This window comes from Talpa europaea, assembly GCF_964194135.1.
Source record: "Talpa europaea genome assembly, chromosome: 10".
NCBI lineage: Eukaryota > Metazoa > Chordata > Mammalia > Eulipotyphla > Talpidae > Talpa > Talpa europaea.
The window spans coordinates 23,897,021-23,922,771 of record NC_140077.1 but is presented as its reverse complement, the minus strand read 5'-3'; the positions used below and the strand labels follow the sequence as shown (position 1 = coordinate 23,922,771).

The 25,751-nt window shown below is 37.2% G+C and overlaps 1 protein-coding gene across 1 annotated transcript in view; it reads left to right on the top strand.

The window, feature by feature from the left end:
* Positions 1-1,971: 1,971 nt before the first annotated feature.
* CC2D2B (coiled-coil and C2 domain containing 2B) overlaps positions 1,972-25,751 on the top strand; it is a gene marked incomplete at both ends in the record, with an annotated part of 65,810 nt that continues 42,030 nt past the window's right edge. The window contains 14 exons of the mRNA XM_084245421.1: positions 1,972-2,032; positions 3,254-3,324; positions 4,614-4,676; positions 6,479-6,562; positions 8,679-8,877; positions 9,182-9,318; positions 9,416-9,544; positions 11,792-12,001; positions 13,894-13,991; positions 16,216-16,356; positions 17,980-18,088; positions 18,301-18,419; positions 21,928-22,105; positions 24,923-25,073. Coding sequence (XP_084101547.1) covers positions 1,972-2,032; positions 3,254-3,324; positions 4,614-4,676; positions 6,479-6,562; positions 8,679-8,877; positions 9,182-9,318; positions 9,416-9,544; positions 11,792-12,001; positions 13,894-13,991; positions 16,216-16,356; positions 17,980-18,088; positions 18,301-18,419; positions 21,928-22,105; positions 24,923-25,073 — 1,750 coding nt within the window. The remainder of the gene's footprint in view (positions 2,033-3,253; positions 3,325-4,613; positions 4,677-6,478; positions 6,563-8,678; positions 8,878-9,181; positions 9,319-9,415; positions 9,545-11,791; positions 12,002-13,893; positions 13,992-16,215; positions 16,357-17,979; positions 18,089-18,300; positions 18,420-21,927; positions 22,106-24,922; positions 25,074-25,751) is intronic.

Sequence of the window (25,751 nt, the reverse complement as noted above, 5' to 3'; positions counted from 1 at the left end):
GTTCTCTCTGCTTGTCAGCCAGCCACTCCTTGCTTTGCTTAAAAAAAAGTTTCTTTTTTAAGTTAATGAATGAAATATGTAGTATTGATATCTACGTGTTTCTTAGAGTAATTCCAATTAAACTTCATATTTTATCCCTGCATTCTAGATAGGATTGAGAAGTTATGAAAAAGTATCCAGAATTCTGGGGATGCTGAGTGAGATAATTAGGAATTGAAAGGAGACTTCTGTCAATCACTGGCCAGGGCTGGTGTCACAGCACACTTTCAGGGGTTGCTGTTCTTTGGTCAAGAGTAGAATTAGGTATTTTTAATTGTCTTAAGGAAGATACTGAAAGTTTAATAACAACAACACATCTTAGTTCATGTTAGCTTTATTCAGCAGTTCTTAAGTGTGGTACAGCACCACTGGTACTTTTTTTTCTTTTCCTTTTTTAAGATTTATTTATTTAATTTTATTAATTTATTTAAGAACCAGGGTACAGGCCAGATGTGCGGGAGGGTGAGAGGATTCACCAGAGTGGGGAACAGAACAGGGAGACCAACCAAAATACACTGCTGAGGGGAGCAGCAGGTGAGACAGGAGAGGTCTGCTGCACCATGTGGGTATCTCTTCAGCTGGCGGGGATTGAACCTGCACTGCATTGTCTGCGGACAGCTTCACAGTGCTGCACTCAACTGCCTATGCCACCAGGGAGGCCCACCACTGGTACATTTTGCAGTTTTTTCAGAATGTCTGTAGAGTAGGCTCTTATCGTGATGATGCCTTTACTATGATCATGGAACCCCTTTCTTTGACTTTTAATATGAACCCAGGTTTTGACTGTGATTGGGAAACTGATGTGTGTCTGCTTACTCTTTCCACTCCAACTGCACATTAGTTTGGTTGGTATGTGCAGTTATTAAAGAAGATTTTTACTCTTTTGTTTCTTAAAACGAAAAATAAACTCATAATCCATATCATTCTAAAAATGGATTTGAATGGCTAATATGGTTTAATTTTATAATATTGAGGTTTAAAAATGGTAAACAAATCTCATTTTAACATGAGATTTTTGATACTAGTAGAACATTCAATTAGCAATACCAGTAGGCAGCCAGATATAGTGTATTCAGGAGAGCAGTCAAATATCGAGACAGATTTGGTCTGTCTTCAAAGCCTTGGGATGTGTGGGCCTCCCCGGTGGCGCAGCGGTTGAGCGCTGGGTTGCGAAGCTGCCCGCAGCCTCTGCGGTGCCAGTTCGATCCCCGGCTGCTCCCCGGCCACCGGAGGAGGGTCCCATATGGCACGCAGAACTCTCCTGCTGCCCGCTGCTCCCCTCAGCAGTGTACTTCGGTCTTTCTGCCTGTTCTGCTCCCCGCTCTGGCTCTGGTGAATTCTCTCACCCTCCCACGCTTCTGACTGTACCCAGTGCATGTATAAACAAACAAATAAATAAATAAATAACATGCCTCTATTAAAAAAAAAAAAGAAATGTTTAAAAAAAAAAAAGCCTTGGGATGTGCCAACATTTAGGCTATTGGGAGAAGTATGGTCATTGAAGGGAGAATACATGATGAGTGGTAGAAGGGTAGAGGACAAAGATTTAGAAAGTCTTCATAAAATAAAGGTGCCCAACATTATCAGATAGTACAGAATCAATTAAGCAATAGCCGACAGTGATGTGATGTTGAGTTTTGAAATATTTTCATATGCCTCATTTGACCTTCCTAAAGGGTATATGAAGTAGGCAATATGTAACCATTGGATTTCATCATTAAATGGTGCTTTCAATGATACAGAGAGCAATTTCTATCATTTATATGACACATAATTACAGAGAGGAATTTCTTAATTTAAAAATCTGCTATATAAAAGGAACTCATCGATTGACTAAAAGGCAAAATTTCAAAAAACAGGCAAAGGCTATAAATTGGCATTTTAAAGGAGACATGAAAAGATGTTTAGTGCTAAAACAATTTTTTTTTTCAGATGTCGGAAGAGGGAGATAACACTGCAGTAGAAGAAAATTTAGACAGTCATCTCCAAAAAGGTTCTCAATAAGTATATAACAACACTGATACTGTTTTTTTATTTCTAAATGATGTGAATAACTAATCTTGTCCTTGGGTTTCATATGGGAACACAAGCTACTTAAGGAATGAGTTCAAACAAAAGCTAAACTTCCTAAATTATACAAAATGGTCATTAGGAAATACATAAGTCAGTGCATGTAATGTTTTGGTCTATCTTTGTCTCTTTCTCTCTGAAGCATGGAGAATCTACTAGTGTGCTTGAGGCTGTATTATGTCATAAATATATAGACATAGAACTTGTTTCTGGAAGCTTCAGATATCAGGGAGAAAAATGCATAAATTATGATTGAGTCCTGACTTAGTCATTCAGTGAGTTCTTATTGAGTACCTACTATGTGCCACCTGCCATTCTAAGTTCTGGGAATAGCGTATAGACCAACCAAATAGTAATTTTTAAGTTATACCAAGGACAATTGCAGTTAGGAATGAAGAGTCTCATGACGTGTACTGATTTGACTTTATGCTTTATCCTTTGTTTCTGTTATTTTATTTTCTATGCAACTCAAATATAGGAAGAGGAGAAAGAAAAATCCAAGACAAAATGACCAGTATGTCCGCCATTTTCTATTGTACCTATAACCGAACAGTCCTTTTCTTTCTCGATCTGTCTAGTAGATCATCTGACAGAGGAACAGAAAATAGTAAGAGTTTTGGACAGCACACCACAGCTAGAGCCTTCTTTATACCCTGTATTGCCATTTCATTTCCTCTCAGAACTGACAGAAGTAGGGCAGAATTATACTGAGTTTATAAAACTGACATGAGTTAAAATGGATATCTAGGTACATTCTCTTCTTTCAGGTTTCTTGAATCAAGTTGAAGTAATAGGCTTTTATATTTGTATATTTTGTATATTCTGTATCCTTTAGCCTCACTACAGACATAAAGAAGGATTTGAGCTAATAACTGAGGATGTAGGGAAACAAAATTTAAGTCCTGACCATTCATGAGAGTTTTTATTCCAACTGGTAATGGTGAAAAGGACATTATTGGTCTGTTTTTTTTTTTTTAGGGTCCAAGCTATCATGGGGTAATGAAGCAGTCTTTGTAATTGTCGTGATCTCAGAGGGGCATGTGGTTTAGTTATTTAATAGGTATTTTTGCTGCTGTTGCTACTTAATTATGTTATCAGAAAGTGTCATGAACTCTACATTATATTGGCTTCTTGATTGATTTAGGTGCAAAAGAAAAACAAAGTATAAAAGAAACTTTGAGGGGCAAAGTGAGAGACAAACTAAAAAATGCTAAGGTAATGCTTCTTTTTTCTTTTTTCTTTTTAAACTTATTGTTTAAATATATAATAATAAAATTTTCCTTGTAAAAAAATAACCAAAAATTCAATCTTGAATAAAATACTTGAAGGTTTTTTTTTCCATCCCTTCTTGCACTTGTCTCATAAGAGCCCTATAGCCTCAAAACAAAAACCAAGAAGAATGAAGAGATTGGTCCGGGTAACTGTATATGACATCTCAGGGGAAAATATGTATGTACTTTGTAAAAGAAAAACATGAAGAATTATTAATTTTTTCCCATTTTAATTTAATTGTAGTCACATATTCATTTATAAACAGCCATAAATTCAATAAATCATGACTTCAAATGCAGAGACAATAATTGGCAAGTTCTGCATGATTAATTCTTGTTTCATTGGCATTCTGAAGAATATCAATCAACCAAAGGATATCAATCAACCACAATCTCACAAAATAAGCTTTATGTTTATATAAACACAAAGTGAGGTTTGTATATTGTGAATGTTTTATCTCCTCACAGGAGCCTTGAAAGCACAAAACCTGAGGTACAGGGTTAAAAGATGTCAGTTGCTTTCTTTTCTCCTCTTCGCTTCTTTCCTTACTCCCCTACCACCATCTCTTATATCCCCTTGACTCTTTCTCCTTCTCTCCTCCCTTTTAACCTGAGAAATAACTTCATTCATTACTGTCTAATAGTTTTTTTTAAAAGATTCATTTATTTATGCATACAATGGGGTACAGGCCAGAGATGTGGAGGGTGAGAGGATTCACCAGAGACAGAGCGGGGAACAGAAAAGGCAGATTGACTGAAATACACTGCTGCTGAGGGGAGCAGCGGGCGAGTCAGGAGAAGTCTGCTGTGCCATGTAGGTAACTCTCTGGCCGGGGATCGAACTCGTGCTGCAGTGGCTGTGGATAGCTTCATAGCTTGTGTTTTAACCCCTTGCGCCACTAGGGATACCCACTGTCTAACAGTTTTTATATGTATTTTTCTTTGTTGAACCATATACTATGTAAATTTCCAATATTTGTCTCTGTCATTCCAACTCATTTTACTACATATAATTCCCTTGAATTCCCCCCATTTTGCTGTAAATGGCAGCATTTCATCTTTCCTTATGACTGTATAGTACTCCATACTATGGATCTACCCCATCTTCTTGACCCAATTTTCTATCATTAGGCATTTTTATTTTTTATTTTGGATAAAAGTCTTATGAGCACTATTATGTAGGTATATGTGAAAATTCAGTTTTCAATATCATTTATTTATATTGTGTTTCAGATTAATCAAGATGAGAAATCTTCAACTGAGGTGTTAAGTGATAAGCTATCTCAGAGGTCTAAGGTGAGTAACTGTTATTCTACTTTTTAAAACAGCTTTATCGAAATATATTCTACATAGCAAATGTTTATCCAACTTAAGTTTATGTGTCAATGACCTTTTAGTAAACTTACAGTTATACAATCAACACTATAATCCAACTTTACACTATTTTTTGTCACTCCCAAAAGATCTCCCATGCCAATTTGCAGTCATTCCTGTCCCTACTTGATATTGTTACTTATCTAAAAAGTATAATGAAGTATTATAGATGCTCCCCAGTGTATAGATTTTTCTAAAACTCAATGTTTAGTAGCATATTTGAAACTTGAAGAGACAAAATAATTCATGTTTGGGGGAAACTGTTATTTAGAATAAAGTCTAAACAGCTTTCACAAAAAGATTCAAAGTAAATGTCTTAAGCTGGAAGCCTTATTTCTCTCTAATCTAACAGATGAATAATCCATCTTGCAGGGAGAATCCTGCCCTCTTCAACACAGGGTTTCTTTCTGAGTTCATGGCAAACCCTCAGTATCTATGTTTACTGGCTTAAGGAAAGAAAGACCCAGAGGGTTAGAGATTGGTGTCTTAGAGGATAAAACCTGCAAGTTGCACATGTTAGTTCCATTAAAGGAACATGGGGAAAATGTCTAAGTATCCAGGTAACATAGATGGCCGTATTGGAGATGGGAAAAAAGCAATAGTGAACAACTAGTCATTTCTTCCATAAGCGATTAAAGTATTTAACTCTATAGTTATTTAAATACAAGGATTGTTTTGTTTTCTTTTTAAACTCATCTTGTCTCCTCCTCCACAGTACCTTTCTTGGGGGATTTGAAAAACTTATCTTAATTGAATTTAAAAGTAAAAGTAGGCTTTAAAAAAAAGATGTATGAGTAGTAAAAACTTGGAAATTTTTCAAGATGAGTCCACTGCTTATCAAGAAAAGAGATGAAAAGGAAGAGAAATTGGCTGCTAGAGATCTCCATGCCACCTACTGAGAAAAGGATATCTTTTCAGAAAGTTAAGGATTTTTTGTAAGTGGTTTTGCAGTGAGTGGGGATAAAGGGACATAAAAGTATATACCGACTATTTAAATATACAGCATTGCTGCAAGGTGAGTATATTTGCTGGTTAATGTGACAACAAACATAGATATAAATGATATGTAAGATAAGCCTTTTATTTCACACACTGAAAAAGCCTTGTGGCCTAGTAGTTGTGAGTGTTGTTATTATAGAGCTCATCCCTCCCTAATTTGTGTTTGAGGAGGACGTGATGGCCATCTGCTTTTAAAAGATTCAGAATTTACCATATTAAAAATGCAAGTTTATTTTCCAATGAGTTTGTAACTGAGAGTATGCTGCTTTTAATTCTCTTAATTCCCTCTAACTCCATAAAAGCTCATAGGTGAGCTGGGGTGTTGCTTGTGTGTGAGTACACAGTTAGATGGGAACCCCTGAAAACAGGGCTGGAAAAAATAAGTTTGCCCTGAGCCCACCTTTTGATTAAACTGTAAGGTAATACTCTAAATAGAGGGAAGTTACAGTTTAGGGAAAGGGAGATAGTTTGGACTCTTTTTTTTTTAGTAGTATCACGGTTCTCAGAATCTTAAAAACACTACAAAACAAAGAGCAAGACCAAAAACAAACAGAAACTGACCAGACTCAAAGTTAAATATAACTTCACATTGTCTCCCCTGCTGCTCCTTATTTGCAAATAAGATAAAAGTTGCCATTTACCATATTAAAAAAAAGTATTTCACTTATAAGCAGAAAACGTATTTATTTCATCATGGTACTGATTTACCACCATTTAACCCACAGCCAGAAGTCATACTGGATGAAGGTCTTTCGTTTTTCATTCTGAGTGGTGAAGAAGGCTCTGCTCTGGGCCAATCTTCAGAGCAGGTTGGAATTGATCCCCTTCCTCATTCCCAGGAGAAAGAATTCTTTATTAAAGGCATACAGTGAAATACTTGGATAGGAGATAAATTTTATCACTTTCTTTTTGAACTGAGAAACTGTTGATGATAATAATTCCTAATATTTCCTGAGTGCCAACTGGATGCCCAATCACATACATTTTTTTAATTAATTAATAAATTAATTTATTGGTTTTATTTTATTTTATTTTTTAAAAGATTTATTTATTTATTTATACAAGCACTGGGTACAGCCAGAAGTGCAAGAGGGTGAGAGAATTCACCAGAGCCAGAGCGGGGAGCAGAGCAGGCAGAAGGACCGAAGTACACTGCTGAGGGGAGCAGCGGGTGGCAGGAGAGGTTTGCAAGCCATGTGGGACCCTCCCCTGGTGGCCGGGGATCGAACCGGTGCTGCAGAGGCTGCGGGCAGCTTCGCAACCCAGCGCTCAACCACTGCGCCACCGGGGAGGCCCTCAATCACATACATTTTAATATAGATTGTACCATTCAGTCCTCAGGAGACCCCCCCGGGATACAGCACTCTTGCCACCTAGGCGCAGAGGGCTGAGCACTGATGGGCTGCTAGCTACAACGCCTGTGTTTTTTTTTTCTTTTTGTGTCCTGTCCTCTCTACATGCCTTGCATTGCTCCCCATAACCCCCGCTACTTGCTACAGATCCTCCATTCCTTTTTGTGTGTGTGTATTGTGGTGATGCTGGTTTCCTTTGTTGTTTATATTTCAGAAGTACAGGCTCCCCCTTTGGATGTCATTACCATAGCGCACCCACCACCACAGCACCCACAGTCCAGCACAGTCGTCCAGTGTGCTCTCTCCACACTTTGTTCTTGCCCTGCTCCCTTCTCCTCCCCCCCAGGACCCCCATTCCTCAGTTCAAATGACACATAATTAATGATACTGTGCTTGATAACACTCTCTCTATTCGAAGGAATTCTGTGGCTCTTTTTACTTAATTATTTACTTCTAAGTATATGTTTTGAAAATTGAGAGATTTTTATTTGCTCCCCTCTTTCAATATATGTGTATTTTATTTATTTTTTTTAAATTTTTTAATTTTTTTTTTATTTTTTATAGAGGCATGTTTATTTATTTATTTATTTGTTTGTTTTGTTTGTTTGTTTTGTTTACACATGCACTGGGTACAGCCAGAAGCACGGGAGGGTGAGAGAATTCACCAGAGCCAGAGCGGGGAGCAGAGCAGGCAGAAGGACCGGAGCACACTGCTGAGGGGAGCAGCGGGCGGCAGGAGAGGTCTGCGCGCCATGTGGGACCCTCCTCTGGTGGCCGGGGAGCAGCCGGGGATCGAACCAGCGCCGCAGAGGCCGCGGGCAGGTTCGCAACCCAGCGCTCAACCGCTGCGCCACCAGGGAGGCCCAATATATGTGTATTTTAAATTAGATAAGTAAAGTACAAAACAAATTGGTGACTTTTGGTGAAAAGATGCAATAATATTCCTCATCAGGATATAAAGTCTGCATCTTGTATTTACTAATGTATCTATTTCAACACCTATGTTCAGACTGTAACTTTCATATATTGATATATTGTATTTCAGAATTTCACTGTAATCACCCTGCCAGAGATGACTTCTGTGTTGAATTTTTACTTTTTTTTTTCTTATATACCATCCAGAAAACAGCGTGACTGCTCACATCAGTAAGGTGGTACTGCTTTCTGAACAGTGAAATGAAACGAGCTTTCTGGCCACATGGCCTGTTGTCTCTAGACTTTGCCCTACAGTGTGTTCTCAGTACCTGAAACATCATAGTCTAGTATCTCAGGACATCTTCAATAGAAGAGGGATGCTTGAATTATCGTTCTACTTCAGTAGTCTCTCATTGAGAATTACAAAGAAGGGCTACTGAAAAAATCATATTGGCTAATATTAAGCCTTAAATCAATCCCTGTATGTTTAGTAACATTTGATTGTGATTTCAGCTTGAACTTGATAATTGGAAAGACAATTCACAGCAAGGTCCCCCTACCCCCATCCCTTGTTCCCCGCCCCCAACATTTCATTTGTCTGCATATTAATCATTGGAAACAAGCCTGTATATACTTACTTTTCTTTCTGGTTCAACAGAGATCAGTAAATGACAACTACTCCAAACATTTTTCACTTGGTGATGATTTACAAAATTTTACTGAGGGCCAAAATGAAGATTTTATAAAAGAAGTTATCTTTCCAGATTTAGTTGAAGTAAAAGCCGCTGAATATGCAGATGATCAAGAACAAGTTAAAAACCAGCAAGCAAATATTTTTGAGCCAAGTAGTTCTCCAGGTAAAGTTCTTTTATGACAAAAATACAAGTCATTCATGAATTATATTATAAGATAATTGCTTTCATATTGCTGGATAGATATAAAAGTACTCATCTGAAATTACAGAAGGTTTTCTATATGTGTTCTTCATGCTTTCTCTGAATTCAAGGGAATTGGGCAAAAGAACTCACTGTGTGTGTGTGTGTTTGTGTGTGTCTGTGTGTGTGTTCTTATACTTCTGTGTAAGCCCCCTTTGCTTCCTGTTTGGTTAATATCAGTTTAATGTTTTGGACTTTAAAGCGATATCTTTGTTTTGTTATTAAGTGCTCCATCAGCGTAAACTGCCAAAAGATAGGATGCCACGCATTTTAGAAGATGAAGGATTCTATATTCAGAGAAAACCGGAAATATATAAAAAGGCCTGCAACAAAATGGAAAATCGCCTGCTTAAACTAAAAGAGGCAAGTGCATCAATTCACAAGTTAAACCACTCACTGATAGTATATGACACTTGTTTTAGTGAAATGTTTAATTTCTGTACTTAAATATTCGTAACAGGGAAAGTGTTGGTTTGAAGAAAGTGGAGAAATAATGTCATTACCTTCGCCTATTAGGCAGTCATGGAATTTCAGACTAAATATGAGCAAAGAGCCTTTAAATCCTGCACTGAAGATCATATACAGGAAGGTAAACAGTAACAGTTTATTTGTGCTTGTGATTAGAATTCTTTATCATATCTATTATAACTTATGTTAATCTATTATATTTAATCTTCTATTAAATCCATCCAGTGAATTATTTTCTTCCTTTTTTAATTCAAAAAAATCTCCTTTTTTAAGCTTAAGAAATGTTTCTTTGCTATTGTCTTCCTTCTAGTTTAGGCTTAACTTCAAAAATATTTTTTTAATTTTTAATTCTGTCACTTCATTTCTGAGTTTTTCTAATTCTGATTTATGTGTTTTTATGTCTTTTAGCTCATTTTGAAAACCATGTTTTTATTTTTATCCGTTTTTGGAAGTCTTTTAGGTTTGGATGTATGGACATGGTTATACTCTTTATCATTTTATTTTAGAAATTTTATATAGATTTAAGCTTGAGCTTTTTCTGCTACTTATTTTTATATTAATTTAGTTTTCCTGAGCTTTTAGAAGAAAGACTTGTTTTCATATAACTTTTCTAATAACTTCACAGAACTATGTTGTTCTGTTTAGTGTCAAAATATACAGTGGCTGGATTTCTGAAATTTGTTAACAGTATTACTTTCACAAATTTTCCCATATATTCTCTTTGCTTAATCTCTGTGGTCACTTAAGATTGTTGTGGGGAAATAATGCTGTTGAAATTTTGATAGGAGTTGCAGGTGAATCTGTAGTTTCAGATTCAGTTTTGGGTAGTATGAACATTTTAGCAATAGCAATTCCTCCAGTCCATGAGCACAGAATATCTTTCTGTTTATTCCTCTCCAGTCTAAACACACTTTCTTTGACTGTTGTTAGATGTTCCACCGTCTTAGTTACCCCCCTCTAGCTTCTGAGCACCACAGCCAGTAGGTACTGAATAGGGTAAGACCAAGGACAGAGGCTTCGTCGCCCCAATAAAACCCCAAAGCAAGTAAGCACACAGCCATCCAACCAGATTTACTAGCTGAATTTACTTAACAAGATAGACCTCTCTAGCTAAGGCACTTTAATTTCCAAAATTATAATTTTGTTTGTTTAAAACTGAGACGATTTTGTCTCCTTGGTGTTTTTACCTGGCTAATGACCATTTTAGCACCAATTAACTAAATCTTATAAGTGGACTCCAGAGCAGGCTTCCCCCTCTAGTTGACCCTTCCTTAGAAAATGACTTATGAGATAAAATAAAAACAAGCTTTATGGCTGTTCTCTTGCCTCCCCTCCTCCCCAATCCAATAAGAACAAAGGGGTAAGATTCCTAGCTTAAGAGAAAGTGGGGAGACAGTATCATACTGTGACATCCAGTCCTTGATAGCCAGAAGTGAGACAGCATTTTTTTTTCAGTGTGACAGCAGGTGTAAGAGCAGTGGCACATGTGGAAGGACATGGACTGTTAGGCTGTCCTGCTCAGAGAGAGGGTTCATGCTTCCCTTTCTGGGTGGATACAGTCATGGGAGTTGCTGGGCATTCATGAATTAGGCTGCACATGCTAAGTAACTAACCATCTTTAACTATATCACTAAAAACTAATCATGCATCATTTATGGATAACAATGTGTATACATATGTGTTCCCTTTCATTACCTGCTGTGTAAGGCAAAAATATGTCATTCCAAATAAGCAGTTCAGTCTTTAATTATAAAAGAAAACAGATCATGTTCCTATTCAAATATGCACTTAACTCAAAGTAGTACACTAAAATATAGTCGAATTACTTTGCAGAAAAATCTAAAACCTACAGACTTGAACTAATTTAGGGGCAATGCAGGATCCAAAGGGAGATAGTCCATGTAGAAACAGAGACAGCCTCCTTTATAAATGAGGTAGCATTTGCTTAGAGGTCTCGGTTCCTCAAGGGATTTTCCAGAGATGACCAGCATATTCTCTTGGGACGATGTTTTAATAAATATTTCCCATTTAACTGACCCACCCATGACTGCTAAGTTTTTGTGTAGTTGAAATACTGATCTAGTCATTTTTAACACCATTTGTCATGATGTTCTTATAGGAAATTATTTTAGGACTTATAAAATTTTAAAATCAACTTCTACCAGCACATAATAATAAGGTAGATGAAAATAATTTATAGCAATATGACTAAAATGCTGTCTATTTTATGAAATTAAGGCCATAATGTCAATGAAGAAAGACAAAATTTTAATTTTCCAACAGCTAACATGTATTATAAGGCAATATTATTTGTAGTTTAAAAAGAAACAAATGAATTGAACATTGTATTTATATTTGTCTTTAATAGGCAGTGAAGTCTAATACAGAAGCTTCTGCTAGGAGCAAAATGGAAGGTCAAAGGGAGATGTACCAATTAGATCTCAATATTGTGGGTTTGCAATTCAGCCATCATCCTCTCTTCAATCAAGAGCAAGTGTTATGTGCTAGGCTGCTCCAACTTTATGAGGGTTTTCAGGACAGGCAGCAACAGAATTTGCCTCAGCTGCTGTACGAGAAGGTGAGTGGCTTTCATGACATTTATAGAGTTGAATGCTTAATATTGAAAGGGAAAACAAAATGCTTAGTACCGAGCAAGTTATCATAGAACATTTTTTATGTTTATTTAAATATTTAAGCAATTAGAACAATGGTGTATCTCAGTATTTCTGGAAAGAAACTATAGAAGCTAGCCAAAGGCAGCCCCAAACGTATCCTGCAAGTTATTTAATGCTTGTAAGTGTTTTACTAACCAGTGGTGACCTTCATCCTGTGGCTCAAGAGGAGTATCTGAAATGATTACAAAGAGTAATATTTTACTGATTTAAAATTCTGCTTTTATCCTAAACCAGCTTCACATATTTATAGGGATTTTCTCAATGGCTGTCAATTATTGACATGTTGGTCTAGTCTGATCTTATTTAAATAACTATATTTATTTGTTTTTCCAAGATTACATTTCTGTTGTCTTCTGAGGCATGTAAAATGTACAAATTATTGCTCTTTTAAGGTAAATGTCTTCAGGACATTAACCTCACCAATTACTAGTGAATTTGCTCATCATTTTCAGTTTCTTGGCTAACCTTAGCCCTGGTTCCTGCTGTTTTCATTCCTGTGTGTGTTTTTTTTTTTTTTTAATGAGGTGACATTGGTTTACACCATTACATGTTTTAGGAGTACAGGTTCACACACATTTTCAGATGTATTTGGTGTGGTAAATTACTATATTTAATCATTAAATTATGTAGGACAAATGCCTCCTATTGTTTACTTCTAGAATGTTTTTGGATGCTCTTATAGTTTTGATCTTCCATATTAGTATCAGAATTAGCTTGATAGCTTCTTTTTTTCAATCGTATTACCATTTTTTATTGAGATTGGATTCTAGTTTGAGATAAATTTTACCTTTATAGAAAGTGGATTTTCTCATCCAGGAATATAGTAGGGCTTTACTTGTTGAGTTCTTTTATGTCTCCCAGTAAAAGTATCTATCACTTGACTCTACTCTTGATGTTCCCACATCCTGTCCCTATAACTATGATAGGTCTCTCTTGCACATGCTTTATAATATAGTTACCTCCAGTTTTTTCTCTGAGGATATTTCTCTTTGTTTTATACCTTCCTCATTATCTTGTTCTCCTGATTTTATATTTTCTTGTTTTGCTATGTTATGTTTTCATAATTTTATAGAGATATAGATGTAGATATACTTTTAAATACATATAGAGAAATAGGGATTTGATGATGGCAAGTGGTATGGATGAAGACAGATAACCAGATAGTTCTGTAACCATGAAGTTTTAGGTAGAAGATAAAGTGCATTCCTATGCTCAATCTACCATCTTCATCAATTGACATTTCTTTGTATTAATTGATGAACTGATTACCTAGAAGTTTCAAGATAAAATGTTATTGTGTACATATATTAGGTTCTTCTCAGTTCTGTCCCAAGTTGTTTGTATTGACTATATTTTGGGATATAAGACAATTATACACAAAAAGTCACACACTCAGGCCTCCCCGGTGGCGCAGCGGTTGAGCGCTGGGTTGCGAAGCTGCCCGCGGCCTCTGCGGTGCCGGTTCGATCCCCGGCTGCTCCCCGGCCACCGGAGGAGGGTCCCACATGGCGCGCAGACCTCTCCTGGTGCCCCTGCTCCCCTCAGCAGTGTACTTCGGTCTTTCTGCCTGCTCTGCTCCCTGCTCTGGCTCTGGTGAGTTCTCTCACCCTCCCGCGCTTCTGACTGTACCCAGTGCATGTATAAACAAACAAACAAATAAATAAATAATATATGCCTCTTTAAAAAAAAGTCACACACTCATGCTGTTGCAGCACACACCTAAACCCACAAGTGAATTGAGGTGATGGTAACAGATAGATGAAATGTACCAAAAGAAATATTTTCTTTGTTGTAGCTTAAAGCACTGATAGACACTACCAAATTAGCAAATGAAAGTTTGGAAATGAACCAGTTGACCAGAAAATCTTTACAAGATTATTACTGGCAGATAAGGTAGGTTTGTGGCCATTCATTCATCAAGCACTTGTGTTAAGTTACTTCTTTTGACAAAGTAATGCACTTGTAATGGAAGATATAAAACACAAAAAGACAAGATACCCATTGTTTAGCAAGTTATAGGAATAACCCACTTTTGTAAAAAGTCCTTATAACTCACTTTTGTAAAAAAATATTTCACAGAATTGCACATAAGGTAAGTTAGCTTATAGAAACTGTATTTGCTCATCTAGGAATATAGTAGGTCTTTACTTGTTGAGTTCTTTTATGTCTCCCAGTAAAAGTATCTATCACTTGACATAGTCTTGGAGTTTTTCAATTTAAAAATATCTATTGATTTTAAAACAAAGACATGGTTAAAAACTACTCTGTTTACTAATTACTTTTCAATTGACTTGAATTCTATTGTTCTTAAGTGTTTGTATATATTTTAGATTAATACATATATACATATGTGCAAGATATAATATTAATTGAGCCTGAAAACTACACTCAGAGAGCAGATATATGCTACCCCTGTAAAAGAACATGGTCTACAAGTTAGGAACTATTGACTTATAAACTAGTTGGAAAGAGAAATTTGGAAAATACGAAATAACAGGAAAGATAATTCCAAGATAAAACATAATTATGTGTAAAGGAATCTCCAAAAGCAAGATAGCTCATGGGGTGGTACTTATGGAGTAGAAAGTTCAAATGTGCATAAAGATAAAATAATTATCTATATATGAGACTGATTTTATAGTTAAATACCCTGACTCCCAGCTCACTGATCAGACTCTCAGCCACTAGAGGCAACAGTTCATTGGTTTCCTAGAACAACCTAGTTAAAGAAAAGCAATGTTACCTTAGAAGGTTGACATATAGCTTGCGTAAAACCTGACACATAGTGAGCAGTCAATAGATATTAGTTCAATGAGTAAATAAGTGAAGTCATTAGTAATTACAAAACAATAAGTGTTATTTTAAGATTAAAGTTGAAGGCAAAGAAAAGGTATTGGCATAATGAGCACAGAACAAATGAACTTTAATGAAAGGAAAAAAATAGGGCTTTAAATGGGGTCTAAGTGTGAGGGTTTGTATCTACAGGAGGGTCGCTGAGGAGGTTTTTGTTAATGTTACAGAAGGCAATGTGAGAGAGACTCATTCAAGAAAACTCTCAGGACTGTGTTCAAATGTTGCAAAAGATAGTCTGTGGACATTTGAAATGGATGTTAAATCACCTGAAAGGGAGGCTGAAAAGCGGATGACAGAGAAACTATCTTTGTCCTTGACGCTGGGAAGAAAGGGAAAAATCATCTCAAGCCAGCATTCTCATAGATTTATGACCTGAATTTACACTACCAATGTGGTCTAAAATCTCAGGTTTGTAATTTAACTTAAAATAGCCCTGATAGGTATTGACACCAGACAACTGGCAAAACCAATGAATATTTTTTCCAGAAGAGCATAACTCTAACCCTCGTATAGAGATTTTCCACTGATATGAATTTCTAAGGAATATGTGCTTACAATACAAAAATAATGTCTTTAATAGAATTTTTTTAAATGATGAATGATAAAAAAAATGAATCAGGATGAATCAAAGAGCAAAAAAACCTGTAAATACATAGATAAACCTCAATGAACAATTATGTAATGATGTATGTCTTGTGGGATTTAAAAATATAGAGTGAAAATATAAAATTTCAGAATGTAGTAAAGATCAGAAGAGAGTAAATATAGTTAAAAATACACTGATCAATATGAGACTAATGGTAAGGCTTAATACTAGACCTTGATAAGTCAAGGACTTGGATTTTAACTATAACCCCTAAAAGAAGAGCTTTTTAAGCTTCCAGATAGCTTTGTTAAGTGTATTAAAATTACTTATATCACTTCAGTATCAAAATAATAGACTCACTGCTCCACCAAAGTTCCTCTAATTTTGATGCAGATTCTAATTGTTAATCTGATGAAAAGTGTCATAAATACACTACACAAAACCAGAAAAATGCATATTAGGAGGGCACTTTGGAAGAGAAAAATCTTTTAGTCATAAAGAAATGAATCACTAAATGGAATTTTAGTCTTTACATCAAGATATGGAGAAAATGGAAAAAATTCATAAGTGGGGGCAGGAGACAAGAGTTAGTGCAATACATTCTTACAGGCTATTCTTTAAACCTACAATTTTAATTCACAAAAATAATTTTGATCTACCATTTTGTTATTACTGTAGTAATACAAAACATCTCTATGACTTAGAAAGGGAAAAGGACTTATCCTTAATACACAGTATATTGCGGACTTGGAAACAGATAAAATCCCTTCGACAACAACAAGGGTTTACAAGCACCCCAATAAAGTTACAGTTTCAGAGGTGAGTAGCTGCTTTTTTTGTTCTTATTGCCCTCCTGAAGAACTGCCCACAACTTTAATGACATACCATTCACATACTGTACAGTTTAGCTATTGAAAGTGTACAATCCAATGGTTGTCAGTGTGTTTATAGAGTTGTGCAACCATCACTGCATAAAAAAACAACTTGTAACATATGGCCACCCCTGCCCCTGCCACGGACACATCTTCCTATTAGTGGTCTCTCCTCACATGGATAGATAAGTTTTCATCTCTCAAGTATATACACAGAAGTGGAATTGCTGGGTCATGTGGTGACTCTGCTTAACATTTTAAGGAATCTTCCAGCCTGTTTCCAAAGTATCTATGCTCTTTTACGTTCCCAACAAAGCATACAATATTTTCTCAATCTCCTCATGAAAAGATGAAAATTTTGTACTAAAACAAATATACTCCTAAACTCTCAGGAAAAGTCAACTCCAAGACCAACTATTTTCTGAAAAGTTTCTAGATAGCCTGGGTTTTGTTGAACTACTAATAAAGAGAAATACTAATAGTACCTACTTCATTGGAGTTTTTCTTTTTTCTTTTTAGTCAAGTATCTAGAATACTGTCAGACATGTACTTAGTATGTACTGTGTGAGTTAACTAGTATAGAGGCAGTAAGAGCAGTAGCAATGTCGTGAACTGCTCACTGTTTATAAACACAAGGAGTGTTTACCATTTAATACCACTATGGTCGCCTGCCCTTAAACATGGTGGTGTTCTCACAGCTTAAAAAAAATTGAGAGGAAGGGGCCTACCTGGTGGCACAAGGGGTTAAGACACAACCTATGAAGCTGTTCGCAGCCCCTGCAGTATGAGTTTGGTCCCTAGCCGGCCAGGGAGCAACCCACATGGCGCAGCAGACCTCTCCTGACTCCCCTCAGTAGTGTACTCAGTCAATCTGCCTATTCTGTTCCCCACTCTGTCTCTGGTGAATCCTCTCATCCCACACACACACCTCTGTCCTGTACCCCGGCTCTTGTATGCATAAATAAATAAATCTTTTTTTTTAAAGATTTATTTCTTTATACAAGAACAAGGGCACAAGCCAGATGTGCGGGAGTGTGAGAAGATTCACCAGAGACAGAGCAGGAAACAGAACAGGCAGACTGACTGAAATACACTGCTGAGGGGAGCAGCGGGAGAGACAGGAGAGGTCTGCCCTGCTGTGGGTTGCTCTGCGGCCGGCGGGGATCAAACCAGCACTGAAGAGGCTGCTTCACAGCGCTGTGCTCAACCACCTGTGCCACCAGGGAGGCCCAATAAATAAATCTTAAAAAAAAATTGAGAGGAAGAAAAGTGAGAGGAAGCATAGTGTGTCCTTAAATATATCTCTTTTATCCCACTGACAAGGTTTCTGAAGCCCTTAGAAAGGACTATAAATAAGAATGGTAGTTTTACTTACTAGGGAGAAAACTGAGAACAAGCTTATGAAGTTTTTTAATATGAACACTCTAATAATTATCACATTGATAATATTCTTGGGATATCAAATTATTTGTTGTAAGAGATTAGTTGTGTGTGTGCTGGCAAGACCTCTAGCAACTCTGGAATACTTCCATTGTTTCTGCTTTAAGTAACTAGATTCATTATTAATTAGGATAAAAACGAGTAAATGTGATGAACAAAAACAAGAAGAACTGTCAGGAATGTCTGAGACTGAGAAGAAAACTAAAGGAAAAACATCTCAGAATGGGGAAAAACAGGAGGTATTTACACTACAAAATAACACCCACCTCACCATGACCAGTACACCCTAAATAAATGGTATCTTGTGTTTGGTAGATCAGGAAATGTTGGTATTTGTACCAGTTACCTAGCAAGATGACAAGTATAGGAGATAAGTTTAATTTTAAGAACAACTGTTCCTAAGCCATGAACTTATGTAATTAATTATATCTTTACATTTTTGGGTTTCTAGAGCCTCTCTTCTCTAGCTTCAGAACTTGAAGAAACAGATACTGAAAGAATAAAATCGATTACCTTGATGCCACAACTTTCTTTTACTGCAGAATTAACAAACATATGCATGTGTTCACTGTAAGCATTTTAAAGGATTATTTCTTTGTGATATGTTATCTCTTACTTGCACTGTTGTTAATAATAATATTGTAGTTCTTGAGTGAGTACCAAATGCCCAGAACTTTGTTAAGTACTTTGCAATATGTGTTTGTGCATTTAACTGCCACCATAATTCTGTGGAGTTGTATTATCCTCATCTTAGACATGGGGGATTTTATGCTTATGGGAGGTTTAGATACCCAAGGTCACACTTCTAAAGCTGCAGTGACACAGAACACCAGTTTGATGTGGTGGTTACTTTTTGCTTTGCTGTGCTTATCATTTTTTTTTCCATGTGTAGATAAGTGGGATATAAAGCCACTGTAAAAAATAAGTTTATGTGGTTACCCTTGTTTGCTAAAGGACCCCCTTGCTTTCATAAAAAGTGTCCTGTACCCAGAGGGCCCTCTGAGCAGTATTCTGTCTTTTTTTTTTTTTTTTTAAGATTTGTTTATTTATTTATACAAGCACTGGGTACAGTCAGAAGTGCGGGAGGGTTGGAGAATTCACCAGAGCCAGAGCAGGGAGCAGAGCAGGCAGAAGGACCGAAGCACACTGCTGAGGGGAGCAGCGGGTGGCAGGAGAGGTCTGCGGGCCATGTGGGACCCTCCTCCGGTGGCCGGGGAGCAGCTGGGGATCGAACCAGCGCTGCAGTGGCTGCAGGCAGCTTCGCAACTCAGCGCTCAACCGCTGCGCCACCAGGGAGGCCCAGTATTCTCTCTTCACATACAAACTTCTTTCCTTTTCATTTGTGATTTCATCTTGAGTTGTAGTGTTTTCTCCCTACTCCTAGAATAGTCATGCCAAATCAGATGTCGTACAGCCCCCCCACCCGCCACTGCTCCCCTCTACTAAGCCTATGAATCTCATCACCCTTGAAGACGATATGACAGCTTAGGGCCCTGACCTAGATCATGGGACACATCATATCTTCTCACTTTGAGTATTGGGAATGTGCACCATTCAGCACAGTGTTGGAACATAGCAGGTGTTCCAAAATATTCATTTCATTAAATGAATGCACAGATGGTTACATTTTTAAATGAACATAAAGAGTAGCAGACACAACGACACAATTGTCACTGTCTTTTTTGCCACCAGAGAAGTACAGCAGTGAAGGAATGCTTTATTGGTCCTATCCCTATGTTCTTTAAAGATTTGAGATAGTTTATGATGTCAGATCTAATACTAAAGAGCCACCTGGGTGAATATGAGAGAAAAGGAACCATAACATGGAAGTTTGAGATAAAGAGGAGAGAAAGAATAAATTTATGCTGAAAAGCCTAAGCTGAAACTTAGTCCCACTCAGGCCAAAGAAAATATACTTCATATCTTTTCAGAGCTATTGCTAGAGTGTGGCGTTACTGTCATTATCCATTTAAAATGTCCACTTGAGAGAGTCCAGCAAAACGGTAGCAGAGTGAAGATGCTGGGCTCACCTCCTCCACCTATTCACAACCAAATTACAGCTAAGCATAGTCAACAACCCCCAAATGATGTGTTTAAAGTGATAACAGGACAGTCCAACCACAAGGGGAAAGGGTGGCTGCTGCATGAAGTCCCTCCACTGTTGTTAACTCAAGGGTATGTCCTCACATCAGGGACTGAAACAAGTTGGCACTAGGCCGGAGAAGGGGGTGCATGCAGGACAAAGGGTGCACCACTAGAAGAGTAAGGTGATTACCAAGGGGTGATTACTGGCTTACGTTTGTGGCTCCCAAATGAGAATAGTTGGCGCCCAAACCAGAGAGGAGAGCCAGACTGGAACCTGCATCTCCTCAGAGAAGGTTCTTATTTGCAGCCTGTGGCTGTGACACACAAAACACCTGCCTTACCCCAACCCAGGCCCACACTGAGACAACTGAATGTGCTCACCAATGTGCTCCAGGTTTGAAGTACCTGGATCTTTACAACAGGAACAAGCCCCCAAGATAAGAAGAGGAAATGATTCAGAATGTACAGAAAAGGAAATGATTCCTGGCTGATGGTGCCATCTCAACAACAGTCCTCACCCAGAGCAGATACTACTTTACCATAACCTGGAGGTCCAGGCTAGGATGAGATGGTTCAAGGTGTTTTGACTGCGGAGCTGGCCTTGGGGTGGGTTCCCACCACACAGCTACAGCATGATAGGAAGCGTGAACCCTTAATGCTCATGGAAGCAGCCTTTTGAGGCCCTACTGCCCAGTCCCCTCCTTCCTGTCCCCTTTACCATCACCTGTGCCCTGGAGCCTGAACAGATGCGAAGGCATAGTCTATGGAATGTATGGATATCTAAAGATCTGGGATAAGAAGAAGGGGGAATGGAGGAAGAATCAAAAGGGCTTAAGGGATGGTGGTGGGGGGAGAAAAAGAAAAAGAAAACATCCTATTGAATAAGATTTAATTCTCTAGAAAAGGATAATATACTGAGGTCAAGGATAAAGATGAAAGGAATACAGATATTATAAAAGATTTAGAGTTTACAGGTGAAAGAGGGTAAGACATCCTGAAAATAAATACATTCCTGAATTAATGAATTTTTATAATCAGGTCAGAAACTCATTGTTAAACTTTCAAAAGGCAACATAAAGGGCAAATTTGACTAAGATATTTCTCTAAAGGTAAAGGGAAGATAGTCAGAAGAAGCCAATAGGGAGATAAGATTAAATAATTTTGTCCCTAACATTAGAGAGAAGATGGATAAGTAGTAGAGAAGGGGGCAGGAAGATACTGGACCCTTGATCAACTAGGATACAGAACATGAAGGGATTTTAAGTTTTTGTCTTCTCCCTTCTGAAAAAGATCAAGTCTTAAACATTATTAAGGTCAGTTACCTTGTAGCTGAGAAGATATTCAATAAATACTGGTAGAGTGGATGGATGAAGGCGCTCTAGGAGTTTGATATCACTGAAGGACCAATTTATTCCCCCAACAAATCTTTTCAAGAAGCCCTGGTTTGCCTTTTTGATATTTGGGTTCAGAATTAAAAAAAAATGTCCTGGACATAAAAGTTATACGACTTAAGACTAAAGGAATTTTCAAAGGCCTTTAATAGAACACAGTAAGCCTAGCGACTAAGAGTCACCTCTATGAGGTTATTTGAAAATAGGCTCTCTCTGTGTGTGTTTCTTGTAAATTTAAAAATATTTTTGAATTCTTGATTCAGCTTCCTCTATTCTCATTTTATGACCATCAGTGTTCTGCTCTCCTAAAACATGATGGACAAGTGCTGTAATCTCTTTAAATTATAATTTCATAAAATAAATAACTGAATGATTTAGAGTTCTTGATTTTAGTTCTTTTTCTCTTTTTGAGTCAATATCCATCTTTAAAAACATTTGTATAGAAACTTTTATTCACAGATAGGAAAATGTTATTGAAGTTAAAGATGCCATTTGCTTTCTAAAATGATCGTATTTTAATGTGCTTAGGTACGTTTTGAAAAAACTAATATTTTATATTCTTTTTGCTTCAAGCCTACTTTCACGATTTATTTAATTTTTAGGCATGAACAAAAGAGGAGAGCCAAAATTCAGAAGCTTAAATACTTCATTAAAATATTATACAATGATAAACAGGTCTCTTGCACTTCAGTGTCTCCACTACAGTCTGATTTTAAAGTCATGTTTCAGCAAATTTTCAATATTCAGTTAATACATTGGCCTGAAACAATTTGCTTGGAGGTATGCCATTGTCACTTATTTTCATATCTTATTTTGTGCCATAGCATAATTTAAAAGTTATTTTTGGCTACTGTTATATGTGACATGTGATTTCTTTGATATGAAGAGATAAATGATCTATTCATGTATCTGGGTAATTCATATATATTTATAATTCATCAATATCCGTGTATGCTGTAAGTGTACAATTAGTTGCTGTGAGGTTGGTCTAGATCTGTTCTTACCAGTTAAAATCCCTGCCCACCCTGACATGCAGCAGGACTACGCCGGTGGGGGAGGGGAGGTCTGTTTAAAACAGTAGTGTAACTATCGTAAATGTTGAACAATTTCTCCAAATTGCTTCAGCCCTGACAAGGTTTCAGTCTCTTGCTGTATCCATCTTTTTCGGATCTTGGGTTCCTTTAAAACACTGATGCAAGAACATATACACATCAGGCTCCACCCCCTATCCCAAGAACCCAGCATAAGAATCCCTACATTAAGAAGAAAATAAGACAGTGGAGAAAAATTAGAAAGTAATGGGATCTAGACAAGATGTCTTGATGGCTAGTACAGGGGTTAAACTTAAATCTAAACCTGAAAGAAAAGTTAAGAGGAAATAAAGATTTGTGTTTATGAGCATGAGGTAGTGTCTGAGAGGTGGGAAAGGGATTAAAATGACAAATCTGTAATTCAAAATTACCTTTTTAATGCCCACAAGAATTTTGTTCTATCCCTGATCAGAGGTTGTATTCATTTCGTTCATCTGGTCTATCAATTTCCTGTCATCTTAATATGTACCTCTCTTGAAATGCCTACTTAAAAAATAAACTGATTATACTTTCCTACTATTCTACCTAAAATAGTCATATCATAATCCAACGATTGCTATTTAAAATCTGCCCCTACCTAACTGATAAATGCATATTTTGAATCCTTCATCATCCCATGAGTTAGCACATAACTCAGAAAACTAAGTGGCAGGAAAAGAAAGGAATCTAGCTAGAGATAAATTACACCAATAAGCAGCTACAAAAATTGCAAAATAAACCTACATGCCGTAGTTTAACAGATGGTAATCTGCATCTCTTCTTTACCTCTTCCCACTCCTTACTCATTCTTCACTTCTGCCAAACTGAATTACTTGTTCTCACTACACATCCTTGCAGTTACCTACATTTGCCCTTTTGCACATTCTAGTTCCTCCATTTATAGTGCCCATTGTCATTCTTGGCCTTCCATCTCAGAAACACAGTGGCTTTGGTAACTACATCAAGGAACAAGGCTGTTTCCTGGGAGGCAGATGGCATTCTCTGCCTTTACAGGTGCGGCTCTCGGGATCTGGCCTCCAGTCCTATAGTTTCAGAAAATTTGGATTTGACTGTCCTCTGAGAATACATCTCTTTTTTAAAATTCACAAGGCTGATGTGTAGAATCAGAAACTAGTTTAATCTTTGAATATATTTATTACTTCGTTGTCTCTTCTTAGCCAGTTTACTCATTCACTGTAAGAAATTTCTTTCACTGACCTGAGTATTTTAAGTCCATTAGCTATACTCTCTTCAAATCTTTCTGCATTAGGGTTGTCTTTCTCCAAAGACTGTTGTATTGACTTAAATTCAATCTTACAGGGACAGTGTTTATATGACCAGTTTAGATAATCAGAAAGCTTTGTCTCTGATTTTCCTTTTTTTTTTTTTTTAAGATTGATTTATTTATGCATACAAGAACTGGGGTACAGCTCAGAGGCATGGGGAGGTGAGAGGATTCACGAGAGACAGAGTGGGGAACAGAACAGGCAGACTGACTGAAATACACTGCTGAGGGGAGCAGCGGATGAGTCAGGAGAGGTCTGCTGTGCCATGTGTGTAGCTCTCTGGATGGGGATCGAATTCACGCTGCAGTGGCTGCCGATAGCTTCATAGGTTGCATCTTAACTCCTTGCACCACCAGGGAGGCCCTGATTTTCCTTGTACTCTGCTTTCTTGGTTAATCAGCTATCCTTTTGATTGGCACATTCATTTTTATTTTTCAAGGGGACCATCTCCCACACCGCTCCTTGACTTCCTTCTTAGAGCACATATTATTTTTCCAAACACTGACAACAAAGTATAGGTCAAAATAAGATTTTTCTATTTGGAAAAAAAAATTAGGTTTGTTATTACAGGAGTAGTGGAGATGTAGTAGGAAGCACAGCATATGGAATCAGAATACCCAGAGGTCTATGGAACCATCTACATAGCACCTCTAGTTCTCCTTCTGGAATTTTTTCTCCCTCCTTCATAGCTGGTTTAATCTGCCCTTACATTCCAGAGGCAATGAATTTCCCTTTTGCCTAAGCAATGCAACCTGGGTTACCATTGTTTATAATTAAAAACTAATATAGTTTTATATGAAGACTCCAATTCTTTATTTATAAAACAGATCGCTTCTCAGCCTTTTGGCTAATATCAAGTGTATTTATAAAACAGGAAGACTAATACCTATTTCCTATAATTTTTACCAGGTTCAAATGAGGCAAAGAACTTTTAAAAGTTCTTTAAAAGAACTTTAAAAGTGCTACACAAAAATTAGTTATTTTTGTAATATACCTTATTTTCATAACTATATTTATAACCCTTTTAATTCATTTTCCTTGAAATTAGTAAAAGGCATACTTTTAAGGATATATGATTATCTACTTATAATCATGTGGATGAAATCTATAGAGCAATACCTATTTATATTCTAGTATTTAAAAAAGAATGAAAATATGTTATTGGGCATACTTATTTTAGTTGTTGTTTTTTTTAAATTTTGTACTTTCAGTGAACTAACAACCATTTCTTTTATATATAGGTTTATGAAATAAGTAAAAGTACAAGCTTACTGGCAAAACTGTATATACCTTTACCTAACAACGCAGAGCTGAAAAGCAAAACTGTTTTGGAATATGTAGAATTTAGTTCTGATAAAATGGTCACACCTGCATATGGAGAAGTAGGAAGTGGTAAGTTTGTTAAAAACATTTCTTCCCCCGTTTTCTTTTCTTTCTTTTTTTAAAAGATGTATTTATTTATGCATACAAGAGCTGGGGTACAGGCCAGAGATGCAGGGGGTAAGAGGATTCACCAGAGACAGAGTGGGGAACAGAACAGGCAGACTGACTGAAATACACTGCTGAGTGGAGCAGCGGGCGAGACAGGAGAAGTCTGCTGCACCGTGTGGGTAGCTCCCTGGTTGGGGATCGAACTCATGCTGCAGTAGCTGCCCATAGCCTGAGAGTGCTGAGACTTAACCTCTTGTGCTACCAGGGAGGCCCTTTCCACTCCCCCACCCCCCGTTTTCTCTATGAGTTCCATATAGTAAATGACTCTAGGTCACTTACATTAATAAAGAATCCTATATTTATGGTATTTGGTTTTAAAAGGCTAAATTCTCCCTTTAGATATTGAATGGAAGTTTTAAAATCTTTGCCCTGAACCTGACCTTTGGGAATAGCCTGTGTGCTTTTCCTAGGTCGTCTGAGACAAGAGCACTGTGCCTTTGGAACTTTCCCTCAGTGGACAGACTGTTCTGCCTCTGGCTGTCCCTTCGTGAGACTTACAGATGCTCAGGGATGTATGGCTTCATCTTTAAACTGAAAAGGGCAGGGAGAAAGAAAAAGGCAGAGAGAAGGAAATAAATT